The sequence below is a fragment of the Danio aesculapii genome, chromosome 24, assembly GCF_903798145.1.
Source record: "Danio aesculapii chromosome 24, fDanAes4.1, whole genome shotgun sequence".
In the NCBI taxonomy this organism is placed as follows: Eukaryota; Metazoa; Chordata; class Actinopteri; order Cypriniformes; family Danionidae; genus Danio; species Danio aesculapii.
Genome location: NC_079458.1, coordinates 25,145,848 through 25,163,421, shown reverse-complemented (window position 1 = coordinate 25,163,421; position 17,574 = coordinate 25,145,848). Strand labels below are relative to the sequence as shown.

Sequence of the window (17,574 nt, the reverse complement as noted above, 5' to 3'; positions counted from 1 at the left end):
TAACTGCCTGCTCTACCAAATGGTTGACCATGTTTTGACTGTTTTAATTAATGACTGTTAAAGTCATTTAAAGAATGACTGTTTTAAAGAATGGTTTATACACACAGCATTGTTGGTTTACAAAAAAAATCAAACAAACATAATCCTGTTCCACTTCTACACTTGATTTTGATTTTATTGTAAAACAACAAACAAGAAAACATGTTGAATTAGAATCTGGAATATTTGATGGCATACTTCAAACTAGATATTAAAGTTTGAGGACAAACTTTATGGTGGCTTGAAAAGCCGAGTCTGAATTAGCATGTTACTAGCATGAATTAGCAAGTAACTAGCATGATTCTAACATAAATTAGCATGTAACTAGCATGATTCTAGCATGAATTAGCATGTTACTAGCATGTTTCTAGCATGAATTAGCATGATTCTAGCATGAATTAGCATGTTACTAGCATGTTTCTAGCATGAATTAGCATGTTACTAGCATGATTCTAGCATGAATTAGCATGTTACTAGCATGATTCTAGCATGAATTAGCATGTTATTAGCATGATTCTAGCATGAATTAGCATGTTACTACCATGATTCTAGCATGAATTTGCATGTTACTAGCATGATTCTAGCATGGATTAGCATGTAACTAGCATGATTCTAGCATGAATTAGCATGTTACTAGCATGTTTCTAGCATGAATTAGCATGTTATTAGCATGATTCTAGCATGAATTAGCATGTTACTAGCATGATTCTAGCATGAATTAGCATGTTACTAGCATGTTTTTAGCATGAATTAGCATGTTACTAGCATGATTCTAGCATGAATTAGCATGTTACTAACATGTTTCTAGCATTAATTAGCATGTTACTAGCATGTCTCTAGCATGAATTAACATGTTATTAGCATGATTCTAGCATGAATTAGCATGTTTCTAGCATGAATTAGCATGTTATTAGCATGATTCTAGCATGAATTAGCATGTTATAAGCATGATTCTAGCATGAATTAGCATGTTACTAGCATGTTTCTAGCATGAATTAGCATGTTACTAGCATGATTCTAGCATGAATTAGCATGTTACTAGCATGATTCTAGCATGAATTAGCATGTTATTAGCATGATTCTAGCATGAATTAGCATGTTACTAGCATGGATTAGCATGTTACTAGCATGATTCTAGCATGAATTAGCATGTTACTAGCATGTTTCTAGCATGAATTAGCATGTTACTAGCATGATTCTAGCATGTTACTAGCATGTTTCTAGCATGAATTAGCATGTTACTAGCATGTTTCTAGCATGAATTAGCATGTTGTTAGCATGATTCTAGCATGAATTAGCATGTTTCTAGCATGAATTAGCATGTAACTAGCATGATTCTAGCATTAGTTAGCATGTAACTAGCATGTTACTAGCATGATTCTAGCATGAATCAGCTTGTTTCTAGCATGAATTAGCATGTTGTTAGCATGATTCTAGCATGAATTAGCATGTTACTAGCATGACTAGCATGTCGCTATCGTGTTGCTAGCACCTTTCTAGCAAGATTAGCATGTCAGTAGGATGTTAAAACTGTTAGCGTGTGTTAGAAAAGCTAGTCACAGTCTCTGGGACAGTTGCTAGGGTGCTGAAATTGGTTGCTAGGGAGTGGCTAGTAAGTTTAAAGGTAATCAGTGATTGGCTGCTGGCTAGACTGAGTTGAATGAGGCCAGACTCTAGTCTGTAGGACAGTCTGATGCAGAGTTATGCGCTCACAAATGTTGATCCAATGTTAAGTAAATGGGAGTCTTTTACAATGGAAGTCTATGGGACAGTTGCTAGGGTGCTGTAAGTGGTTGCTAGGGAGTGGCTAGTAAGTTAAAAAGTCATCAGTTATTGGCTGCTGGCTAGACTGAGTTAAATGAGTCCAGTTAGAAGTCTGTAGGACAGTCTGATGCAGAGTTATGAGCTCACAAAGTTTGACCCAATGTTAAGTCAATGGGACTTTTGGGATTTTTCTGGGTCGTTTTTCGGAAAACCCAAAGTCGGATCAGTTAGAAAAGATATAGCAACCCGAGTCAGACCAGTTTGAAGGTTTGACGAAAGTTTGAAGTATGTAGCTTGAAAGGCCTAGGAGGAGATACACTTAGAAATTAGTCTCAGAAGAAGAAGAAGAATAACTAGATATTAAAGTTTGAGGACAAACTTTATGGTGGCTTGAAAAGCCGAGTCTGAATTAGCATGTTACTAGCATGAATTAGCAAGTAACTAGCATGATTCTAACATAAATTAGCATGTAACTAGCATGATTCTAGCATGAATTAGCATGTTACTAGCATGTTTCTACCATGAATTAGCATGATTCTAGCATGAATTAGCATGTTACTAGCATGTTTCTAGCATGAGGTAGCATGTTACTAGCATGTTACTAGCATGATTCTAGCATGAATTAGCATGTTACTAGCATGTTTCTAGCATGAATTAGCATGTTACTAGCATGTTTCTAGCATGATTTAGCATGTTATTAGCATGATTCTAGCATGAATTAGCATGTTTCTAGCATGAATTAGCATGTTATTAGCATGATTCTAGCATGATTTAGCATGTTATTAGCATGATTCTAGCATAAATTAGCATGTTTCTAGCATGAATTAGCATGTTATTAGCATGATTCTAGCATGAATTAGCATGTTACTAGCATGATTCTAGCATGAATTAGCATGTTACTAGCATGATTCTAGCATGAATTAGCATGTTACTAGCATGTTTCTAGCATGAATTAGCATGTTACTAGCATGTTTCTAGCATGAATTAGCATGTTACTAGCATGATTCTAGCATGAATTAGCATGTTACTAGCATGATTCTAGCATGGATAAGCATGTAACTAGCATGATTCTAGCATGAATTAGCATGTTACTAGCATGTTTCTAGCATGAATTAGCATGTTACTAGCATGATTCTAGCATGAATTAGCATGTTACTAGCATGATTCTAGCATGAATTAGCATGTTACTAGCATGTTTCTAGCATGAATTAGCATGTTACTAGCATGATTCTAGCATGAATTAGCATGTTACTAGCATGTTTCTAGCATGAATTAGCATGTTATTAGCATGATTCTAGCATGAATTAGCATGTTTCTAGCATGAATTAGCATGTTATTAGCATGATTATAGCATGAATTAGCATGTTACTAGCATGTTTCTAGCATGAATTAGCATGTTACTAGCATGTTTCTAGCATGAATTAGCATGTTACTAGCATGTTTCTAGCATGAATTAGCATGTTACTAGCATGATTCTAGCATGAATTAGCATGTTACTAGCATGCTTCTAGCATGAATTAGCATGTTACTAGCATGATTCTAGCATGGATTAGCATGTTACTAGCATGATTATAGCATGAATTAGCATGTTACTAGCATGTTTCTAGCATGAATTAGCATGTTACTAGCATGATTCTAGCATGTTACTAGCATGTTTCTAGCATGAATTAGCATGTTACTAGCATGTTTCTAGCATGAATTAGCATGTTACTAGCATGATTCTAGCATGAATTAGCATGTTACTAGCATGCTTCTAGCATGAATTAGCATGTTACTAGCATGATTCTAGCATGGATTAGCATGTTACTAGCATGATTCTAGCATGAATTAGCATGTTACTAGCATGTTTCTAGCATGAATTAGCATGTTACTAGCATGATTCTTGCATGTTACTAGCATGTTTCTAGCATGAATTAGCATGTTACTAGCATGTTTCTAGCATGAATTAGCATGTTGTTAGCATGATTCTAGCATGAATTAGCATGTTTCTAGCATGAATTAGCATGTAACTAGCATGATTCTAGCATTAATTAGCATGTAACTAGCATGTTGCTAGCATGATTCTAGCATTAATTAGCATGTAACTAGCATGTTACTAGCATGATTCTAGCATGAATCAGCTTGTTTCTAGCAGGAATTAGCATGTTGTTAGCATGATTCTAGCATGAATTAGCATGTTACTAGCATGACTAGCATGTCACTATCGTGTTGCTAGCACCTTTCTAGCAAGATTAGCATGTCAGTAGGATGTTAAAACTGTTAGCGTGTGTTAGAATAGCTAGTCACAGTCTCTGGGACAGTTGCTAGGGTGCTGAAATTGGTTGCTAGGGAGTGGCTAGTAAGTTTAAAGGTAATCAGTGATTGGCTGCTGGCTAGACTGAGTTGAATGAGGCCAGACTCTAGTCTGTAGGACAGTCTGATGCAGTTCTGAGCTCACAAAGGTTGATCCAATGTTAAGTAAATGGGAGTCTTTTACAATGGAAGTCTATGGGACAGTTGCTAGGGTGCTGTAAGTGGTTGCTAGGGAGTGGCTAGTAAGTTAAAAAGTCATCAGTTATTGGCTGCTGGCTAGACTGAGTTAAATGAGTCCAGTTAGAAGTCTGTAGGACAGTCTGATGCAGAGTTATGAGCTCACAAAGTTTGACCCAATGTTAAGTCAATGGGACTTTTGGGATTTTTCTGGGTCGTTTTTCGGAAAACCCAAGGTCGGATCAGTTAGAAAAGATATAGCAACCCGAGTCAGACCAGTTCGAAGGTTTGACGAAAGTTTGAAGTATGTAGCTTGAAAGGCCTAGGAGGAGATACACTTAGAAATTAGTCTCAGAAGAAGAAGAAGAAGAAGAAGAATAATAAGTTTAAGATAGATAACAGTATGCTGGCTTTTCAAGCCACCATAATAATAAAGATGATTTAGTGATCAAAAATGTTTTATTTTTTATTATGTTATTAAATAAATTGTTCTTACACATCATTTTTTCAAATTTGTCATAGTATGTGTATTAAATCCAGTACTTTTACCATAAACCAACATATCAACCGTTTGGTAGAGTTTGATATTTTAGAAATTATGGCATGTGTTGAAAAAAATTCTTTGAGTGTGTTAACTAGCGACATTAGGAGTCAAAAAACGCAGTCATTTTTTTTTCTGGTGGGGTAGTTAAAGTGTTATTCTTTATGTGAACAATTAACATGTGCTAGTTAATCCACTGAAAATAAGGTTGTTTTGGTTATCTTCAATCAAATTCTGACCATTTGCTTCAACGTTTAGGTTGTTTTGGTTATCTTCAATCACATTCTGACCATTTGCTTCAACGTTTAGAGTGACAGTTCTTCTCTGTGACATCAGTTTGAAGGATTCTTCCACAATTTTCTTAACCATGCCCCTCTTATTGTTAGTTATACTACAAATAAAGGATGCACAAAAAGAAAAACCCCACTCCCTACTCAATATTCAGTTTCAGTTGGAGGTACGTCAACATGCTAAAATAAAAGTGTTAGTAGAAAAAAGAAATCCTATAGAAAATATTCATTTGAAAGAGAGATCTGTGAGGGGTATGCTCATTTATTCTGAGCACTGTATCTGGTAACTGAAAAATATATCATTTAAATGTATCTGTTTCCACAACATTGATTAGAAAAAACATTTCTATTTCTTGAACATACAGTGAAGACTTAAAGAATAAATAATTACTTTTTAAAAGATTTGTTAAAATGGTAAACCGATTTTTGGTGGGAAAGGAACATGCTCTTATGAGTCTTGGGGCCTAGTGGTCCAGTCTCACTCTGTGCCAAGGGCCCTAGTTTTCATTGTTGACAGTCTCAGGTCAAACAGCCTGAGGCTTTGGAGGTCTCTAACACTGGCCCCCATCGGCCCGTCCATAATCCAGTTCTGGTCCAGAGCCATATATCTGTCCCGGCACAGCAAGTGTGTAAACACAAGCCAGAAACTGCCATCAATTCGTGCTCAGAAAATCTCCAGAACAAGACTGAATAGCTGCAGGCGAGAGAACTGTTGTTGCAACACTCCAATACTTTGTTCTGCCTGAAATCCATTTGATAAATGAATGTTTTTTTACATACTCCTTCATTCTTTTTCTATCCTATCTCTAATGTGCTATTAATTACAACTTTTTTCTTGTTCTTTTGATCGCTTGTTTTCTTTCGCCTTTTTTTTTTTGTGCCAGCGCAGGGGCAAACTTGTTAAACTTAGCAAATCCGATTTGAATAAGCACTATTTGCATATGCTAATTTGCAGTGGGTTTCCCCTTGACTATAAATCTTTCTTATATGGATCTCTCTGCTTTTTTTTATTGCAAGCTACATCATAACAACTTGCAGCAATCAATGGCTTTCCACTGGGAATGTGGGGTGGTCGCATTTAAAATACTTTTTCTTATTTGAATCTAATAATTTCTTTTTTAATTTGCGCATACATCTGTGGAAAACAATGAGAGTCCACTTTGGAAATTCTATGGATATACACATTATAGTTATGTGTTTGAGGAAAACATTATATTGTTCTTCTCAGCAAACTACTGCTGACATTTTCTTTGTAGTCATTTGAGTATATAATGACAATTGGCCAAAAATAACAAAAAAGGTGCCATGCTTGTTATGTTTGTATACATTTTTAGACAACATTTTTTAGACAGGGGGAGATGATGAGGAAAAAAAAATACTCCGGTAACACTTTATAATAACTACACACTATAAATCATTTACTAAGCATTAGCAAATAGTGAATTCATTATTTGTTAAGCATTAACTCTACATTAATAAATGTTAGTAAGCAGTTTATAACTGCAGCTACAAATGCTGTATTCTTGACTTATAAGCACCTATATAATGTGCTTAATACTTGTACTTTCATACTTAGTTAATGATTTATTTTTCATTACTAAATTAAGTATTGCATTATTTACAAACCAGTTGTATTTAAGAGTAGTTGAGGGTTTTTAGGATTATTCAGAATGAGTTAGTAAATGATTAATAAACTATTGAAATCAATGTTTATATATCTTATTATTCAGGCATATACTAATAGTTAACTAATATATTAATAAATGCTTTATTAACTTAACTTCACGCAATTTTGTGACCCAATCTAAAGTGAGGACTATTTATGCTTTATAAACCCCTTATAAATGACAAATAAAGGCTCAGAATCAAATGAACAATAATCTTTGCAATCTTTTCTAAAAAATAAATTTACTGTAAAGTTTAAACATTGGCAAATAACAGGAGTCAAAATACGGCATAAAACAACAACAACAATATAATAATTTAACAATATAATAGAATGCAATGTTTAAACTGTACAGTTATTTTATTTTAGATAAGGTTGCAAAGAATTATTTTTCATTTGAAGTTTATTTGTGTATCTTTAAATGAAAAGGAATGAATAATGTCATTTTTCCTGTTTAGAATTTAACTGAGCCTTTATTTGTCATTAATAAGAGCTTTATAAAGCATAAATAGTCCTCACTTTAGATTAGGTCACAAAACTAGATGAAGTTGAGTTAATAAAGCATTTATTAACATATTAGTTAACTATTAGTATATGCCTGAATAAATAAGACATATAAACATTGATTTCAATAGTTTAATAATCATTTACTAACTCATTCTGAATGATCCTAAAAACCCTCAACTACTCTTAAATACAACTGGTTTGTAAATAATGCAATACTTAATTTAGTAATGAAAAATAAATCATTAGCAAAGTATGAAAGTACAAGTATTAAGCACATTATAAATATGTTTGTAAGTCAAGAATACAGCATTTGTAGCTGCAGTTATAAACTGCTTACTAACGCTTATTAATGTAGAGTTAATGCTTAACAAATAATGAATTAACTATTTGCTAATGCTTAATAAATGATTTATAGTGTGTAGTTATTATAAAGTGTTACCAATACTCCTTGTGCAATTTCTCTCAAGTTTTAGTTTTATTTCTACAGGCAAGTACAATATCATCCACATGGCAGCAATATAATAAAATATAATAAATTTCCTTATATACACCTTTCTTTTCACAGAAAGAGCTTGACATTCATTTCAGCAGGCAAATACAAATTGTATTAATAAGGTGCAAACTATAGTCAGTCTAATTTACATAGAAAGGGGGTGTTTGTAGTGAAAAGAATGACAATGAGTTATTTTAAATACGCCACAGCAGTATGTCAGTGCTTTCACTGTCCCTACTAGTTAAACTAAGGTTAAGTTTACATTATAGTAAAGTACTAATATCCTTTGCATTAATTAAATGATTAACATGCAATCAACAAACTTCATCAACATGTTCACAAAAACCCAAAATTACTAAAAATGTATTCCTCATGCTAAGTCAGTAGTTGACAATGTTACTTTGTAAAGAAACATTACATCCTGTAGACAAGCACATAATATCAGCATTTTCATTATTCAGATTTTTGTAGTTTACACTGACACTATAATATTGTTAAAAACTTTACAGTTTGAATGCAGTTTAAAAAAAAAATTCAACCCTTCCAGTGACGTGCGGCGAAGTTTGTATCTGGTGAGGCATTGACCTATTCAAAGTCAAAAGTCAGATTTACAAACATTCCACCCGATAGATTTGTCAACTACCAATTGTGTTTCATATCTCATATCAGCATTATTTTTATACACATGGCAGGTGCATATTGGGCCAAGGAAGAATGTCAAATGTAAAGCGATTAAATATGTCTCCCAAAAAACACCCAGCTGGAAGCTACAGACAACTATAACAAGCGACTCACACAGCACCACGGCAGATGCGTGCATTCTCTCTCTCTCTCTTTCTCTCAATCTTGCTTGCTCTCTCTCTTTCCATCTCTCTCTCTCTCTCATTCACACACACACACACACACACACACACACACACACACACACACACACACACACACACACACACACACACACACACACAGGATTTGCACACTGGCCTTACCTACAGTACTTGTAAATGAAGTCTTCAAATGACTTGAATTACTTTGAAATTATCTAATTATCTTCTGTCCCGTCCTTTGAAGCAAGTCCTTTAGCTCCGACATTCATCGTCCATTATTTATTCACGTTGTAATTTAATTTTTGAGCTGATATCCATGATTTTTGCAGTCAGTCAGAGCAAAACATAAAATAACGGTCTTCTGTTGAACTTTACTGTGTTGAAGAGCAACCACTAAACAAAAGTAACGTGAGCTCATGCACTCCCTCTTCAGTGCGGCAGAGCTACTGCCTGCCTCACCACATGTCTTTTCAGAGTGGCTTTATGTCAGATTCTAACACTAAATAAGTGATAGACATACGTGCAATACATTACCTATTATATGGAATAGGAGAACATATAATAAAAATGTCTAGAATGTATAGCAACATTTTAATAAAGCATTACATTGGTAGCATACACTAAGTGAGCATAAGGGGCAGGCTTAAGCCAGTTTGCAAGGGATTGCGCAATCAGACATGAGGCACAGCTCAGTGTTGCCTTACCTCGCTTCCTACGCTGTAAATGAGCAGAAGATACGCAAAATACGCAAAAAGCGATTTTGCTCATACAAACGATTGAAATCATTTGAGTCATACAGAAATTGAATTTATAGCACAATATTTATTTTATCATTAGTATACATTTCATGATGCCTCACCTGCCTCCCTAGACCGCATGTCCCTGTAACACTTCAAAATTTGTCATCTCAATGGATGGCCAAAATTAATGAAAAGTTTTCAATTTTTAGTCGAATGTGGTGTTGTTTAAAGGGGTCCTGTTTTGCTTTTTGAATGTTAATCTGTGTGGAGTGTTTGACCCTAAAAACAAGGCTACAAATCTAAAGCATTGGTTGCAAAAGTTCTGTGCGAATGCTTTTGAGCAATAGGTGAAAAATCTGAAATTTTTGATATCAGATTCTTAAATATGTGTAATAACACTTCTTTCACTGTTTTAGCATCTCAATAGTGATCACATTAGTTGATTTTTGTTTGTTCAGTTGTGAGATTAGAGCTGCTAAGAGCTGCATTTACAACACATACAAACTATTCACAAAACACATAAAATTAAGTGCTGTTTAACTGGGAGTTTTTTTTCCTAAACAGCGTGTGTCTGTGAATAACACACATCATCAAATTATGTGTAAAATCACTACCCCTTCTTAGTTTTAGATTATTACAGAAGCAGTAACCCTCTCACGAATGAAGCCTTGAAATAATACACAATGAACAATGCACAAAATTTGTTCTGCTTTTCCTTTTTATTTTTTACTGCCTCTTTTTCCTCCCTACAACATCTGTACTCTTTTTTTTCTGGTTTGGGGTCATCACAGGCTCGGTATGTTTGTTCTGATTATGACCCAATCTTCAAAAGGAAGCTGACTTCATTTATTATCGGCTTCTTTTCAGAGATCCCCTGATTACAGCGAGACCACATGAGAGCCGGAATGATTGACTGTGTGTGTCCAATCATCATGCTTTATACCAATTATAAATACCTTTCAATTACAACTACTTGTTCAGCCCACACGTCTGGCTCTGCGAGTGGACAGACGGGCTCAGAAACCCCCTCTCGCTCTTCCTGCAGACCTCATTTAGATAAGACACCGCTCCATCAGTGCTCATTACACTGAGGCGAACCCAGACTTTCCTGTCCTTGGAGACCTACACAAGTGCTAGCAGTCATTATCACATGTTTTCAGTTTCTACCTGTTGAATTGAGCAATTGTAGCCATGCAAGGTGAAACTTGGCTGTATTATGAATCACATAGTCTCTCGGGTATTTATTTTGATTCATTACTTGGCGATTGTTAAAAAAGAACAAATACATTTCTGTATATTATTAATTGTGGATTATGAATGTAATCAAGTTGTGTTATATTCCTAATGTTGTTATAAGAGTGCAAAAAGTCACTGAAAGAGCTCATTTATTTCTTCCATACAGAAATTCATTTTAATGGTAATTTACAAACCAATACAGATGCGTTTTGAGCTCTGAAGTTGTGTTTGCCGTAGCCATTTGTTTGTTATATTTCATCTTTTTTAAGTAATTGTTTGACAGCAGAATCTCTGGTTAAAAACTACATTAACAATCATAGAGTCACAACGATCCAATAACACTAAAACAGATCCCATAAAGCACTGCAAATGAGAATTGTCAAAACAATTCCTACTTGTTGTCAAACTACAGTATTTCATAACTGTAATTTTCAATATGTGAACCTTTTTGAAACTGCAGAAATTAAAAATGTAAACCAGTAAATTCATTAGAACTTTTGTTATTGTTTGCATGCCTCAAAATGGTCTATATAGACATAACCAACATATTTGAATCAAATGTTTTTTTATTCCTCCGTTATTTTAGTCAACTTTTGTCTTTTGCAGGTTTTGGTCTAACTTTCATATAAGTGCATCCGGAAAGTATTCATAGCGCTTCATTTTTCCCCATAATGACAATGTGACAAAAGATTTTTTGAAATTGTTGCAAATTTATTAAAAATAAAAAACCTGAAAAATCACATGTACATAAGTATTCACAGCCTTTACTCAATACTTTGTTGATGCACCTTTGGCAGCAATTACAGCCTCGAGTCTTTCTGAATATGACGCCACAAGCTTGACACATCAGTCTTTGGGAATTTTTGCCCATTCCTCTTTGCAGTACCTCTCAAGCTCTATCAGGTTGGATGGGAAGCGACGGTGTACAGCCATTTTCACACCTCTCTAGAGATTTTCAATAGGATTTAGGTCTGAGCTCTGGCTGGGCCACTTAAGGACATTCGCTGAGTTGTTGTGAAGCCACTCCATTGATATTTTTCAGCAGGTTTTTATTCAGGATGTCTCTGTACATTGCTGCATTCATCTTTCCCTCTATCCTGATTAGTCCACCACCATGCTTCACTGTAGGGATGGTATTAGCCTGATAATGAGCGGTGCCTGGTTTTCTCCAAACATAATGCCTGGCATTCACTTCAAAGAGTTCAATTTTAGTCTCATCAGACCAGAGAATTTTGTTTCTTATGGTCTGAGAGTCCTTTAGATGCCTTTTGGCAAATTCCAGGCGGGGAATGGCTTCCGTCTGGCCACTCTACCATACAGGCCTGATTGGTGGATTGCTGCACAGATGGTTGTCCATCTGTAAGATTTTCCTCTTTCCACAGCTGGAACACTGAAGCGCAGACAGATTTACCATTGGATCATTGATAACCTCCCTGACTAAGGCCCTTTTCCCCTGATTACTCAGCTCTAGGTAGAGTCCTGGTGGTTCCAAACATCTTCCACTTACGAATGATGGAGTCCACTGTGCTCATTGGAACTTTCAGAGCAGCAGAAAATTTTCTGTAACCTTCCCCAGCTTTGTGCCTCGAGAAAATTCTGTCTTAAGAGGTCGACAAACAATTCCTTTGTCTTCATGCTTGGTTTGTGCTTTGACATGCACTGTCAACCCTGGGACCTTATATGGACAGGTGTATGCCTTTTCAAATCATGTCCAATCAACTGAATTTACCACAGGTGAACTCCAATTAAGCTGCTGAAACTTCTCAAGAATGATCAGTGGAAACAGAATGTACCTGAGCTCAATTTCGAGCTTCATGCCAAAGACTGTGAATACTTATGTACATGGGATTTTTCAGGTTTTTTGTTTTTAAATAATTTGCTGCAATTTCCAAAAACCTTTTTTCACATTGTCATTATGGGGTATTATATGTAGAATTTTGAGGAAATCAATTAATTTAATTCATTTTGGAATAAAGCTGTAACATAAAAAGTGTGGAAAAAGTGAAGCGCTATGAATACTTTCCAGATGCTTTATACCTAATGTTTTATATAAAAGTTTGATGATGATATAATATGATTCTCCCATATTGATTCTCTTTGTAGCTGGTTGGGAAATCTTAAAGAAAAATAAATGGGAAAATACTTTCTACTGAAAAAAGTTAACAGGCACTAATGAAGTCTATAAACAGAACAAATTTTGGCTCTGTAGATATTAAGTATTCAAACAACCTTATCTAAACCACTCTGCTGAACCATCTGCCTCACAGATTCACAATGTTTTTACTTTTTATGCATGTTTACGCAATTCTTTTCAAATCCAATGGAAACAGAAATACAAATTTTAACATACTATAACATAAGACACACTATTTTTAATTTCGAATAATATTTAGAAGCATATGAGTTACGACTTAGCAACAGTCTTGTTCCTTTATTTGTTTTTCAGTCCAATTTTTGTTGATGGATTTTACAGTAGTGATTTACAAGTTTTGAGTAAAATGATATATTTATTAATACTTTAATATGTTGTGCTTCAAAATGAATTAAATACACCAATATTGAAGTTATGAAGCTGATGTTTGTGTTTTATATAAAGTATGGTCCTAATAAGTAACCTTATAAGAACATTTGTGCTTTAAGTTTGTTCTGTTTATGCAGTAGAACAAAATGTTCAACTATCATTCAATTATGATTACCACAGACCTTGTTTTACTCAGTAATTAATAACCCCCATTATGACGCCTGTCTGGAGAATTTCATGGGCATCCAAAATATTTTAATTTGTGCATCAGAGGATTTATAATCCTCAAAGACCTGTGTTTATATTGTAAAATCAGAATGAATGAATAACTGCTAAATGAGTTCGTGAATTAATGTGTTTGTTTGCATTCTGAGATATGTGTTTTCATCTTTCTTAGATACTGCAATGAGCATCTGCCGTGTCCTCCACATGTCTATTGGTCAGCGTGGTCTCCTTGGGAGCGCTGCACAGTTCCTTGCGGTGGAGGAATCCAGTCACGGCGACGAACATGCGAGAATGGAAACGAATGCCCTGGATGCAGCACTGTATGTAACATTCATATTAATACTTAAGTTTATTTTTGAAATGAGTACCTCGAGAAATGGAAAGTGTGTCTTTAAATGCTTATGAATGTAATATAAGCATTATTGGCACCCATATGAATTCATATAAGCCTATTTTTGAAGCACATTCCTATCAATATTTTATAGTTTTTTTAGTTCACCTGGGTGACCAGGAACAGTAGGTATAAATATGTGTAAAACCAAAGGTCAGACAAACTTAGTCATTCATCAGAATGTCTAAAACCAAAGAACAAGCTGTGATGTTGATGCAAAAGGTGGTTGAGCTTTACAAAATGGGATGTGGCTGTAAGGAAATTGCAAAAACTGAATTTCTTCCATTGCCTCTTCCATTGAGGCAACACATTTCAGTCAAGTGGATGTGTTATGAATCATTGTGGAACACTGAAAAATAATTGTTCAAAGATGATTCCTTGGATTTACTACATTTTTTAAGGTTGTAAACAATTTATTTTAACAATTTATTTAAACAATTTATTTTAAAGTAGGTGTAAACAATTTATTTGGGCTGAATGTAAACAAAAAAATTCAATTTTACATTACTAAATCTAATTTGTTTGTTTAAATTCAACCCATATAAATTGTTTGCAATGATTTTAGTGTAGAGGAGCTGTGTCTGTCTTTATTGCTGTTAGGATGAGGGTTCGAGTGGCATAAGAATCTCTTTAGAAGGATTTTGTGTCAGAAAGTCTCCAAAACTATAATCTGCAGTCATCTACTGTACCTCTACATATTGTTTTAAAGTTGTTTAAAAAAAACACAACACTGGCTTACATGCTTTAGCCTACATTTTTGTGAAAAGTACATCAACATGTTTGACTGCAGTCTCTAAGTAGATTAAATGTTACATAGCAGTATGACAGCAACTACTTTTGTTCCTTTTCTCACTAATGGAAGTCATCAGGACATATTATAGACAAATAAAAGATTATTTTAGCGATTATATTTTGCACAAAACCAAATAAAAACCACAAAGCCATTTACGATTTGTAATCAAAACATTTTGCCTCCTAGAGCCGACCAATTTGGTTGATAGTTCATTTTGTACAGTGTTGTACTAGAAAACAAGTACATGGCATCACTAGTCAGTGAAGCATGGTTTCACAAAAGAAATAAAAACATGTAAAACTTTTCACCTGCATTTCATTTTGAAAACACTGTTGGTTGTGTTTAGAAGGACGTGTATCAGAAATGAACAACAAAACAGTTGAGGTGACAGTTCCACCTCTAGTGGGTTGATCATCTGAAACAAGCAACCTAATATACACAGATAGACTTATTTTATGTTTCACAAAAATGTAGGATGGGGCACATATCTTCAATGAACCTGTGCTTAAAAAAGCCTCTAAGCTCCTCCAGAAACAAACTCTTCATTTTGCATTAATCATAGTTCATATTTGCTGAAGCTGACAATATTAGTGGAGCCCAATTTATTTAATCAAACAGATGAATAAACCATTTAAGAATTATACCAACTCCAAACTTATGAATGGTAGTGCACATCTAAATCTATATACTGTATTAGCCAAGGGCTTCTGCAATCCTAAAGTTCATATGCCTTTTTGGAAAGTTGGGAGGAGCTTTGTGTGTGTTTACCTTGCTGGAGTAAGCTGGGATTTTCCAGACATGAGCTGACTGTGATATTCTTACTCTACTTTTAAAAGCAGTCACCCACTTGCTGCTAGTTTAGAATCAGCTCATATGACTGTGGTTCACTGTTAATGCCATGTGTGGAAGTGGTTTGTGCTTCAAGTAGTTAATTTGCTATTTAAACCTTTTCATAAGGAATAATAACATCTGTCCAGTTTGGAAATCAAAGTTGAGAATTGGCTTAAAAGGGATGTTCACTCAAAACTATAAAAAGCTAAATATTTGCTCAATGTCCAAATGGTCTTATTCTTATTTATTATGTGCATTTATTTATTTATTTATTTATTTATTTATTTATTTATTTATTTATTTATTTATTTATTTATTTATTTATTTATTTATTTATTTATTTATTCATTTATTTATTTAATTTTTGTGTGTGTGTAAGAATGGGATTTGTTTGTTTAATAATACTTTACATTTATTTTTATTTCCACTTAACCATTAGACTTGGTATATGTCACATGATATGGGTACACACTGTGATACTTGTGCATCTTTTCCAGTTCAATGTTGGTCACTATTCTCTGTTAAATACCGTAGATGAATGCAAGAAGGCCGTTTTGTTCTTTTTTTTTTTCTACTTTTGTGGTCTGAAACAGAAAGAAGGACATACAGCATTTTAACAAAGCTAGTTTGGGTAAATTGACTTGAAAATGTTCCATTTTTGCTCTAAAAATTGTTTAAATATCTAATAAACTAGATAATAAACTAGCAAACAAGCTGTCCCAGATCATCTAAAAAGGTGTGTTCACGCTTAGCAGGATTGGTTTGATTTAGTCTAAACATAATTGGTGTGAATGCTCTGTTTAGTGTGCTTATTTTGAATACATGTGAATGCTGCTATCTTTACTTTGGAAGAGAAACCACTGAGAAGATTGATCTATGTCCACTTTCAAATTATTTCTGGTGCTGTTTGACTGTAATATGTCACATGTCAACAACAAAAAAAGACAGAATATGGACAGAATAAAAAGACAGTATCAACTTAGTGTCTTAGTTATCAGGGGTTGCCACAGAGGAATGAACCGCCAATAGAAACTATAGCATATATTTTATGTGGCGGATGCCCTTCCAGCTACAACCCATCACTGGGAAACACCAATACACTCTCTCATTCACACATGCACTACAGACAATTTTTGTTTACCCACCTATAACACATGTCTTCAAGGCCCAGTTTACACTAATGTGTTTTCATTTTAAAACGCATAAGTTTTGCTACGGTGAACAAACAAACTCCACACAGAAATGCCTCCTGGCCCAGCCAGAACTGAAACCAGCAACCCTCTTGCTGTGAATTGATAGTGAACCAACAGTGACGTGGCTAATTACAGTTCAATAGAGGCATCAGAAAGGTGTCTTGTTTGCAGCAGACCTTCATTTGCATGTGACAGATGAATTTCTAGCAGCGTTTTGACACCTTCACAGATTAAAAAAAAAAACCTTCAAATGTTCTACTAATAAAACTATTCTACTATCACACGTACAAATATACTGTACAGCAAGTATGTTCAGCTCAGCACACAGATTGAGTATATGGTAAATTCCAAAGCAAAACAAAACCATTTTTTTCTTGGATTGCAACACCATTAACATTTATACAGCAAATAATGACATACAAACATATAATACATACAAGCACTCAAAATACATGATGCTAGTTTTGTGAATCACATATTCATTAATGCAGAATTTGCTGTATTAAAACTCTTAAAATTCTCCATTTAACAGAATATCCAATTAGTATTGCACAAAAGAAGAGAAAAAGAGAAATATATTTTGTTCACTAATTACAACACCAATACGAAATAATACGGTGGCCACAGTTTCACGTGAGATATAATTCTCTTTCTAACTATAGCAGTCATCCCTTCCAATAATAATTTTCTCATATTAAATTCATTATTAGTCAATGTTTAATGAATGTTTAGCTTTTCAGTGTTGGAGAATAGCTTTTTTCGCTAGTATTAGAGTGATAGATCAATTTTACATTGTTTTCTGAATATAGTCCTAACAAAGGAGATACTGGTATTTCTATATCAAAAACCATCATTAAATTTAGAATTTTGGTCTTTAAAGTAACAATTGAAGTGCTAGAAGAACCAGCACTAAATACTGGTATTGTAATATCAGTAATCTTTAGAATACAGATTTTTTTTTATTCTTGCCAAAGGCAAATCAGTAACAATAACTTAAAGCAGTCAGTTGATAAGAGGAGAAAACCATAAGAAACAAACAAGGGGAAATATT

At 34.3% G+C, this 17,574-nt stretch overlaps 1 protein-coding gene across 2 annotated transcripts in view; it reads left to right on the top strand.

The window, feature by feature from the left end:
• The window catches only part of sema5a (sema domain, seven thrombospondin repeats (type 1 and type 1-like), transmembrane domain (TM) and short cytoplasmic domain, (semaphorin) 5A), a 298,541-nt gene that overhangs the window by 217,410 nt on the left and 63,557 nt on the right, over positions 1-17,574 (top strand). For both annotated transcript variants that reach the window (XM_056451158.1, XM_056451159.1), the window contains exon 15: positions 13,488-13,635. In XM_056451158.1, coding sequence (XP_056307133.1) covers positions 13,488-13,635 — 148 coding nt within the window. The remainder of the gene's footprint in view (positions 1-13,487; positions 13,636-17,574) is intronic.